The following is a 10,375-nucleotide window of genomic DNA, read 5'->3' on the forward strand; positions in this document are numbered from 1 at the left end:
GTGCAATGGATATACGTGAATGATAAAAGTAAATTGCACATTTGTCGAAGGAAATGTAAGGTGCTTCATGAAATGTTTTGTAAAAGATATGTTCATTAAATTTTAACATTTCCCTAATGTTCTTGTGCTTCTTTATACCAAAACAAAGGAAAGACATATTGTTTTGGTTATTTATAGCAAAGTATGGTATCATTTTAATGGTCCGGCCCACTTGACATCTACCGAGGCTGTATGTGGCCCACCATGTGAAATGAATTTGACACCCCTGGTTTTACACCGAATCGAATTTTCCTCATTTGAATGTTTGACATTTACACTAAAATATAAATAACGTAACATCTTGGATGTTCTGAGATGGCAGCAATCAGAGGTCCTATACCGCTGAACTTACAAGCAGCGTCATCGGGTGTGGCAACAAGGTTGAAGGCGATTTAAGGCGAGTAGAGGTCGCTCAACGAGGTGACGCGGAGCGCTCGGGAGAATTCCGTAACGCTGGTGGGTTTCCCGGCGCGGAACGCCACCGTCCTGTTCCTGGACAGCATCAAGAAGCCGTTGGCGTCGAAGCGCCCGGGAATGTCGCCCGCATCCAGCCACACGAAAGGAGCCACGGCCGAAGACTGGAGGTCCACCACCAATCCCGTCTCATCCTGGCGCACTTTGGCCTGCAGGGGGAGACATCCGGCAGTGTTTGCAACTCAACTCGACTTGATTTATGGAGCACTTTCAAAACCTCCACAGCTGCATACTAAGTGCTGCGAAAGTAAAATGCGCGAATAAAATGCTGAAATGTCGCAATTCCTAAATGATCTGCAAATGTCTTCAGGCAGGAAATTCCCGAAGCCCAACGTCTCACCGTGATGTCGGGCGGTTTTAGCCCCAGGGCGTCTTTGGGTGAGCACAGGAAGTGGTGGTTTGCGGGGCCACGTTGGTCACCGCCGCCCTCCTCCAGGCGGAAGGCCAGCAGGCAGCTGCGGCGGCTGCAGCGTCCGGATCCGGCCAGTAGGGCGGCGACGGGCCATTTGAAAACCGGAACGGCGCTTCCTCCCGGAACCGCCACGAGGTCGGACTTCTTTGTGAAAAGCGGGTCAGGGGTGCTCCACGTGTAGACTGACACCTGGTGGACAGCAAGATTATAACAGTTGGGCATTTTTCGTTTCCTTACTTTGTAATTTTTGGGGGGATTCAGTTTTAATCCGTATTTAGAGAATATTGTTTTTTTTTTTTTTTTTTTTAATGCTTCATTTTATTTTGGTTTTCATTGGCTTTAGTATGCGTTTTTTTTTTTTAAATATGCATAAAACAAAAACATTAACACAACAACTTGTATTTTATGACTTCAGTTAAAATGTCCTATTGATGATGACGGGCCCTACCACGGCTCTGAGCTTGAGGTCTTGGCTCAGGTCGGAAACGGCGTAGATGAGCAGCGTACCGTTCTCGTCCTCGAAGGCGACGGGCAGGACGTCGGCGAAGAAGTCGGCGGCCAAATAATGCAACATCTTCCATTTGCCGCCGAACTCTGCCGGGGAACAGGAAGTGACGGCGGACGCGACGGCAAGCGTTCGCCGCGGGCCGACTTACCGATGGATGACCAGGAGGGCGCCTGCCAAATGTCGTTGAGTTGCCAGTAGAGGGCGCCCATGGTGTTGCCGAGGCCTCCTATCAGCTCGCTGCGGCTACGGCGGTAAAATTCCGTCTGTGTCTTCACGCACTGAGCTTGCATCACCTGAAAACAAACGCAAATCGTTACGGTCCGCCTCCATCGGGGACCAACTGGGGCGATGACCCAAAAAGTTTCGGAAGTCAGCGTAAGAGACGATTTTTTTTTTTTTTCGTAAACAAGCCATGCAAGAACAAGATTGACAATTTGGAGCGATGACCTGGGTGAGGTAGAGCGTGTGTGTGAAGTGGGTCAGGGGGTCGCTGGAGTTGGGCAGGCGGAAGTGAACGGACGCCTGCTTCAACATCTGCTCGTTTCCGTCCTGATGGTGCTGGCGGTGTCCTGCAAAGCGGCTGCTCAAGCTCCAATCCTCCGCAACAGACACCTGCAACGTCACCGGAGCTCGCGTTGGCTCCACTCCACCTTTGATTTCTTCACATATTTGTCCCCGCCCCCAAGCCCCCCCATGAAAAATGTATTTTCATACGCTGGTGTTCAACAAAGTTCAATTTGTAAAAGAACCGTTGCTTGAACCGACTTTGAGGTCTCGGCTCCGACTGGCCGATGAAAGCGCAAGCCGAGACTCACCGGCCGCAGCGTGGAGAGCGACGGCCACGACTGGAAGCCGTACTCGGAGGCGAAGCGCGTTCGGGGGAAGGCGCGCCAGTCCCAGCAGTCGGCCGAGTAGCTGTAGAAGTGCGTGTCGCCGTAGCGCGGGTCGTACGGATCGCTCGCCACGTAGCCCTCCCGCTCAGACTCGGCGCCGTTTGTCGGACTGGAGACCAGGAACGGCCGACTGGGATCTTCCTGAGGGACGCGTAGGCGCCCCGTTAGGATGCAAAGCTCGAGGCCAAGTTTGTATTAGTCGCGAGCCGGTCGCTCCACGCGGTTGTGATGATACGACAAAATGATGGACAGCTTATTCGTCTGCGGATGCCCGGGCTACGGCAGGCGGGCGGGCGGCAGAAAGTCCGCGGCCGCCGCACGCGTCAGAAGGGGATGAGATCATGGATACGAAGCCGACCTGTTTCACGATGGCCATGACGTTGTCCACGTAGAGCGCCACGTAGTCCTTGAGGTAGACGGGCCGCTGCCGGTCGGGGATGTGGAACCAGTCGGTGGCCAGCGCCGCTTCGTTCTCGTTATTTGCGCTCCACATGATGACGGACGGGTGGGACTTCAGACGCCAGACCTCGGGTGAGGAAAAGAATTTGAGAATAACAAATTCCCACAGGACGAGACATTTGTTGGACAAGTCATATTTGAACGCTTCAAGAAACTAAGAAAAAAAATTTTGGGAAACAAGTTGACGAATAGTCTTTTTGAATTTTGGGGGAATATTTGTGTCGTTTTTTTGTCTGTTTTTATATATTCTCGTGTTTCTATTTTGTTTATTGTTCTGAATATTTTTGTATCTTTGAGTCAAATTTTTGTGCATACTTCCAAATTAATATTTCAAAATTAATTTCTAATATTTTCTTCTTCGCATTTTCACAATTGCTTCAAATATTTTTGTTTTATGGCATAATTGGCTAATATTTTCACCTTTTATTTATTTTGCTGGATATTTTTTTTCTTTTCTGTTTTGGTATTTTTCGGTGTCCTTTTAGAATCTTTTTGAAAAGCTGTAATTCTAATTTTTTTTGCGTACCACTTTAGTTTTTTTTTTTTTTTTTTTTAATTTTTTTATTTTTATTTTTTTTTGCGTACCTCTTTAGTTTTTTTTTTTTTTTTTTTTAATTTTTTTATTTTTATTTTTTTTTGCGTACCTCTTTAGTTTTTTTTTTTTTTTAATTGGATGCTGCATTATTTTTGAATGTTTATTATTTTTGTTGTAATATTCTTGTTTGATTTTTCTGACCATGTTTGCTTATTTGACCAATTCCACATCTAATACCAAATCCTGTCATTTTTTTTCTGGACCGAAATGATTTGACTAATTTTAGGAACAGCTTTGCATTTGACCGTCGCAGTCGTTCATAATGATACTTGGATGAGCTCGTGTCGCATCTCTTCTGACCTGTTGGTAGACCTCTTCCCTCACGCTGCGTATGAAGTCGTCCTCGGTGGGATACATGGCGCAAGCGAACATGAAATCCTGCCACACCTAAAGGGAAAAACAGGGCGAGTATCAGAAAGGCGGCGCAAAAATCACATTCTGGACGGTGCTCGCTTACCATGAGACCCAGGTCATCGCACGCGTCGTAGAAGGCGTCTTGCTCGTAAACGCCGCCACCCCACACCCGGAGGACGTTCATGTTGGCGTCCGCCGCCGACCGCAGCAAGTCCGTCAAGCTGACAAATCGGCAAAGAAAGCTTTTCGGTCCTCCGCCTCCTGGGTGGCGGTCTCGGTTCTATTTATTTCTTTTTTTAGGGGGGGGGGCCTGGGGGGTCTGTTAGAATCCTTTGACTTACACATGAGGCGTGACTTGGTCTTGGAAAGAGTGCGCTGGGATCCAGTTTGAGCCTTTGAGGAAAAGCGGCTTCCCGTTGATGCGGAAATAAAAACTCAGACCCGGCGAGCTGGAGACGGGCTCCTGGACCAGCTCAATGCGACGGAAGTAAACCTGCAACACACAGCGAGGGCTTGAAATGAGACTCGTCATCTTGTTTTAGTTCAATTTGTCCGCAGGAAGGCAATCGGGGACCATCCAAAAATGTTGCTTTGTTTTTGTTTTTTGTTTTTTTGCGATATTTTCTCTCACCCGCCCTCCTTCAATCAAATTTCCCCTTTTTTAAAGTTATAATTATATATGCATATAATTGAGGACCATTATACTGAAAAGCACTGGAGGAAAAAAAATAAATAATGAAATTAAATAACCTTTTTTAAGCCTGTCATTTCTTCTTTCTTCTTGAAATAACAAAAAAAGTATTAACAATTAAAAAAAATATATTTATGTAACTTCTCTCGTGATTTTTTTGAAGTTGATGTACCTGTTGCATTTTTTACTGATATTTTTTGTCACTGTTGTTGTTATTATTATTTTTTTTGTTGTCAGTATTACGATTTGTGTAATTTTCATCTCATATTTTAGCCGCACTCGATGAAAGGAAGCGAGCCCCTACCTTTGAGTGCGCTTGGAGGAGCGCCACGCCATCCGGCGAGCGCGCCGTGAGCAGCAGGCGGTAGGACGTTTGTTCGCCGAGACCGTTGGGCCACCACAGCCTCACGTCGGCGCTCTGCAAACAAAACGTCGACCACGTTCGAGCATCTTTCCGCACGCACGGAAGTACGCGCGCACGTATACCGCATTGACGCTGAGGGTGAAGGTGTATTTGGCGGCGCCCGGGCGAATGTTTGCCGGGAAGGCGACGCGGGAGAGCAGCTCGGGCAAGTCCAGCGTTATTTGGGCCAAGGTGGGTTGAAGAGCGTCCACCAGCGCGTCCACCTGCAGTGACCACGACGAGCTGCCGACGTCTGCCACGGAAAAAAAAAGCGTTCAAATCTCTTCGGCGCTCAATTGGGATGGAGGATTTTTTTCCGTTTGCTTTTAGGGGCTTTCATGTGTGGCACCAAAACATTGTCCAAGTTTGCTATTATATTTTTTAAAATATTTGTCGGCAAGATTTTTATTGGAATATTTTTCCATTTCATGTTCTTGTTTTTATTTTTTTTTCCAAAAATTATTTTGGTCTTGTATTTATGTATTTTTCTATTTTAATGGTAAACATTGCTTGACGTTTTATCCTAATATTTCTGTATTTTGGGATTTTTCCCAAATGTTTTTTTTTTTGTGCTGAAAAGTTTTGTTGTCTTTCTTCTTCCAATATTTGTACAATTCTGGTAATATTTATTTAATTTAACATTGGTATATATCTTGATATATTTTTCATTTTAAACATTGGATATTTTGCACTACTATGTATGTATTTTAGTAATTTATGACTCATATTTTGGTTTTCTGTAGTTTGTTTATTAAGAAGTTTTTGTTTGGGGTTATTATTGTTGTATTTATTTGTCCAAGATTTTTGTCATTTAAAAAAAATGTTTGTCATCTTATTTTTTTCCACATTGGCTTTTTTTCGTCAAACGTATTCTTTTAAAAATTGCCTGAGATGTTACGCCTGGTGCAGTGTTGCAATTTTTGACAAAATGCGTGTATTTTTTGAACAATATTTTCTTGTAGCATTTTGTATTATTATTTTCTAAATGACATTCATATTCTGTATAAAGGCTTTTGTGACGAAGACAACGAGGCGCACGGGAGGTGGCATACCGTAGAGAGGAAGAGCGGCCAAGTGCACGAGTCGCAGCGAGTCAAAGGCCTCAAGGCGGACGCCTTTCCACAGCGCGGCGCCGGGGAAGGACGGACCCCAGTCCCAACTGAATGAGCTCTGGGCCTGAGCCACAAACACACGCAGGAAAGAAAGCACTTCACAAAACATTCTTCTTGGATTCGAGTGGTGCCGGGAAATTGGGAGTGGAATTCGTGATATGACCGGCTGGCCCGCAAATACCAAAAATCCACATATAAGTGACGCCAACTGAAATGCACTGAAGTTTGTTTTTTAGCCCTTAAACTCTTCAGTGAACCTCCAATATGCCTTTTCCACAAACAATGTGAGTTGCCCTCCCGCCCCACAAAAAAAAAAAAAAAAACAAGAAAAAAAAAGTGAGGTGAGAAAAGGAAGCGTGCTAACGTTAGCATCGGTGACAAATTGGAACTGATTAAGATGGAGTCCGATATTTTTATTTTGTGGTTTCGGCCACAAAAAAGTGCTTCAATTCAACATACGACCGTCCGCACCACTAAAACGAATGATGAAAAATAATTTTCGGGAACAACAAAATAAAAATGAAAATGCTTTCAAAAAAAAAAAACAAAAAAAAGAAGAAAAAAGACAGCTCAAGCTGCAACACTGGGGATTGGTGAGAAAATGGAGGGATTTTGAGTGTGCCATATTGTCCGAAAAATATGGTGCACCCATACAGAAGTTTACTTATTACACAATAGCGTGTGACTTTTTTTGACAAAGACTTCATATTTGATAAAAAAGCAAAAAATAATAATAATAATAATAAAATAAAATAAAATAAAAACTAACACGCTCCAAAAATAAATGAGAGTGAACTGAACTGAACAAACAAAATAAAAATGAAGGACTCACTTTCCTGATGAAATTGACGTGGCACTGTCCTTTCTGGACGCTGGGTGGACATTCAGGAGGAATCGCGTAGGCGGCGTGGGCATTCCTCCTCTGGGTGGCATAAACGATGGAAGACAGGAAGCGGACCAGCAGCGTGTTCTCCTCGGCCTTCAGCAGCTCTCGGACGGGAAAGACCTGCGGAGAAAAAGACGCGGGACAAGTTGCGGAAAGGACGGACCGACGGTTGGGGAAGTGCTAAGGTGAACGCACGTATGAACGGAACATGTTGTCCGTGCGGCCCACCAACGCGCCATTGAGCCAAACCGACGCCACCGTGTCCACGCCGTCCAGAATCAGAAGGACTTGTCGCTTGGACCTGAGGGGTGACGACACATTTATGAAAGCGGGCGGCTCCATTAAAAAAAAAAAAATCAAAATTCAGTCTGACATTTATAAATATATTTTTCTAAACTATTTTGTATTGTTGTTTCAGAACAGTGTTTTAATTTTTTGTTTAAATGTTGCATGTGTTGCATTTTTTAAACCATTTTGTGAACTTGATCCAAGCAAAGCATGCATTGTGATCTCAAAAGCTGATATATTTGTGTACTCTAAAAACCTCATCTTAATATTTTTGCATTTTTGTATGATTTTGAGTCTAATATTTGGTTTATTTTGAAATTATATATGAATTATATTGAAATATTTTTGTCTTTGAGTCAATGTATTTGTTTTCTCAAAAATTTAGCAGTTTTTTGGTCTAATTTGTATGATTTTTTTTATTAAATTTTTTTTTATTTATCCAATTGTGTATTTTTGTATTATTTTCTATATTTTGTGTATTATTTTCTATTATTGTCACATTATTTGAAAAAACATTGATCATATTTTGACAGTGTAATTTCAGAATGATTTTTGGCTAATATTTTCTATTTTTGACTGATATTTTTCTATTTTTAAAATTGTATTATAAATTCTAAATATTTGTAGTGCAATATTAGTATTGTTTTCTAATATTTGAGTGCTTTTACATTTAATATCTTGAATGTATTTTTTTTTCTAGTATTTTCTTTTTCTATAATCATCGACTTGTGTGCTTTTCTCGGCAGACCTCAGCTCTTTGGACACTGCAAACGTGGTGGCGTACGTCCAATTGTCCAAAGAGATCCACTCGTACAGAAGGTCATTGAACCGGAAGTAAGGATCCTGCAAGATGCATCGAAGGCGGTTGACACATTTTTTTCCCCTTTAGAGATGAAAATAATATTGAGAATGATATTTTTAAATTAAAGAGGCAAAATAAGAAATCTAAGAACTGAAATTCAAAAATATTCATGTGAGCGGGGCATAGAAAACTACACCAGAAGCAAGGCAAAATTACCTTAAAATAGGAATGAAAATAATTGTCATTTTAGGTGTGACACAGGAAATAAATAGCAACATAAAAAAACGCTCGAATCAATAAAAGGGGGTAACACAATTGACGTACTGTTTTGGAAATGAATTGGGTTTTCTCGCGTGAGTTCGATTCTGTTGACCAAAAACGTGTCCCATGACACACACGCACGACTTTTGGGTTTCATTCTTTTCGAACTGACCTGAATTAACCCTCGCTGCTGCAGCGCCGTGTGGACGCATCCTGGGACTTGGGCGGGCAGAAAAAAGGACTTGTTCGAGTTCCACAAGTTCCATTCACCGTCCAAACTTTGGACGAGAGGTACGATACCATCGTGGCTCAAAACCTCCAGAAGTCCAAGTGATAAAAACAAGAAGAAAAAACCGCGTACAATCATCACTCCTCCGTTAAATCGCTCTCATCGTCAAGTCGTTTCTTCCGGACTTTGGTCACGTGACCGGATTTCGATTTCTACACGCGATATGACTCGCCCCTTTTCAATGTGATTGGCTGAGGACCTGCGCCAATTTGATACACATCTCAAAAACAAATACGATGACGTACAGTCCAACACTAAAATCTCAAACTGCAAAATATGTCTAATACTTACAGAAGCTGGGTAAAAACTAATGAAAACACCATAAATCAAGATATGAAAATAGACAAGAAAAACAAATATAAACAACGTCCGAGAATATTAACAAGGGTAAATGGGGGAAAAAAAATCCCTGACAAAAATGACTTGAAACACTTAGTTTCTTCACAATTTTACACAAGCGCCATCATATACACGTCTGGGGGGGGGGGGACACAAACATCTGCACATTTAAGGTTGAAGTAACTTTATTGAAGGGGGAAACTAAAAACAGCCGTGGAGTTCATAATCAACCGCCAGCTTGGCATTATACATACTTGTGGGGGCAGGGGTAGTAGTGGGGGGGGGGGGGGGGGGAGATTCCGACTGTATACACTGAGAAATGTTGGATTATTAGCACAAGAATTCTCTGAAGTAAATAAGATTGTGTTTGCTGCAATGTCTTATTTTGAAGATCTGCTCAATGATGTCATTGATCAATCAGAAAAATTATGACATTACGACCGATCATCAATTATACAAAATATATACCGATCAGATGTTGTAATAAGCTTCTCAAGTCAGCTGGGACAGACATCAGCTCCAGCTCACCCAGTGAGGATAAGCAGTCATGAAAATGGATTGGTTGATAGTATCATATAGTAGGGAACCTCTTTTTTTATTTTTATACTACATTGAAGAAGGTTGAAATCTTACCTCAAACATTGCCTGTACAGTTAAATAAAACATTTTACAGTAACTACACAGAACGTAACAAGAAGGTGTCATTTCTTTCCGTCCTTTGCTTCATGACTTGAGCATCCCATTCTTTTATTGCACTTCATGCAATAATCGCAGTCAGAATCGAATAAAATTGCCATCATCATCAAGAGGAGACACCGATGATGCATTTCTTTTTTTTAATTTTATTTTAATACTCATTCGTGGCATTTATGGTTTCTTTATATGGTCTGTATTCTATTTCAACAATGATGACAATCATGGCAGCCAAAACAGGCCTCGTGTTTGTTCTGCTACCTGATACGTTCCTCAGTGTTGCGCTGGCTCTGTTCCAAAAGGTTCCTCTCCGTGTTCAGCCGACTGTGTTCCAAAACTTTCTCCTCTAGCCGGTGTTTGTCTGCCTTGAGGGAAGCGATGTCTCTCTGTTGTCTTTCCCGCTGCTTCTCCGCCTCGTCCTGCATCCGAGTCAGGCGGCTTTGGGTCTGCTGCAGGTCCTCCTGAAGACGGGAGCAGTGCGGTCCGCATGGGGGCGATGTCTCTGGCGCTACTTTGTCCTTCTCTTCTTGATGATGCACGGCCGTCTTCAAACGAAAGATCTGAACACGCATCAAGCTGCTTAATGAGTCAGTCTCTTTATCGTCACTATAAGAAGACGGTGATCTTCGTCACAATTGGTGAAAATCCACAAAAAAGAGAGGTCATATAAACAACATGTTTTTGAAACTTTCAAACCTTCATTTTTGCATGTTCTTGAAACATTATTTGAATACGAAAAAGTATTACGAGTAGCGTGTAACATCGGCATGTCTGCATGTGAGTGACTCGTCGGTCAAACATGTTCTTGAAATACAGGACACTGCTCGTCTATTTTATTTGATTTTTTGGGGGGGCCGGGGGGGGGGGGGGAAGGGAA

The 10,375-nt window shown here is 42.8% G+C and overlaps 1 protein-coding gene across 1 annotated transcript; it reads right to left on the reverse strand.

The window, feature by feature from the left end:
• Positions 1 to 310: 310 nt before the first annotated feature.
• Positions 311 to 8,614, reverse strand: manba (mannosidase, beta A, lysosomal). Its single transcript, XM_019890450.1, has 17 exons — positions 8,350 to 8,614; positions 7,863 to 7,957; positions 7,022 to 7,127; positions 6,773 to 6,946; positions 5,881 to 6,004; positions 4,912 to 5,081; positions 4,730 to 4,843; positions 4,076 to 4,227; positions 3,838 to 3,955; positions 3,681 to 3,767; positions 2,685 to 2,852; positions 2,249 to 2,467; positions 1,881 to 2,045; positions 1,582 to 1,726; positions 1,374 to 1,519; positions 854 to 1,114; positions 311 to 662 (listed from the first exon to the last, which is right to left on the reverse strand). The coding sequence occupies exons 1-17, from the start codon at positions 8,542 to 8,544 to the stop codon at positions 432 to 434; spliced, it is 2,670 nt and encodes an 889-aa protein (XP_019746009.1). The 5' UTR covers positions 8,545 to 8,614; the 3' UTR covers positions 311 to 431.
• Between the last annotated feature and the right edge of the window lie 1,761 nt (positions 8,615 to 10,375).

The sequence above is a fragment of the Hippocampus comes genome, unplaced genomic scaffold (genome assembly GCF_001891065.2).
Source record: "Hippocampus comes isolate QL1 unplaced genomic scaffold, H_comes_QL1_v1.1 scaffold168, whole genome shotgun sequence".
Taxonomy (NCBI): Eukaryota; Metazoa; Chordata; class Actinopteri; order Syngnathiformes; family Syngnathidae; genus Hippocampus; species Hippocampus comes.

What these genes read in the sequence shown, in the direction of transcription:
- manba (XM_019890450.1), bottom strand. Translation starts at nt 8,544, where the DNA reads ATGATTGTACGCGGTTTTTTCTTCTTGTTTTTATCACTTGGACTTCTG. An exon ending in GGCCGCTCTTCCTCTCTACG is followed by an intron (nt 5,082 to 5,880) that starts GTATGCCACCTC and finishes TTTCCGTGGCAG; the next exon opens with ACGTCGGCAGCTCGTCGTGG. An exon ending in TAAAACCGCCCGACATCACG is followed by an intron (nt 663 to 853) that starts GTGAGACGTTGG and finishes CTCCCCCTGCAG; the next exon opens with GCCAAAGTGCGCCAGGATGA.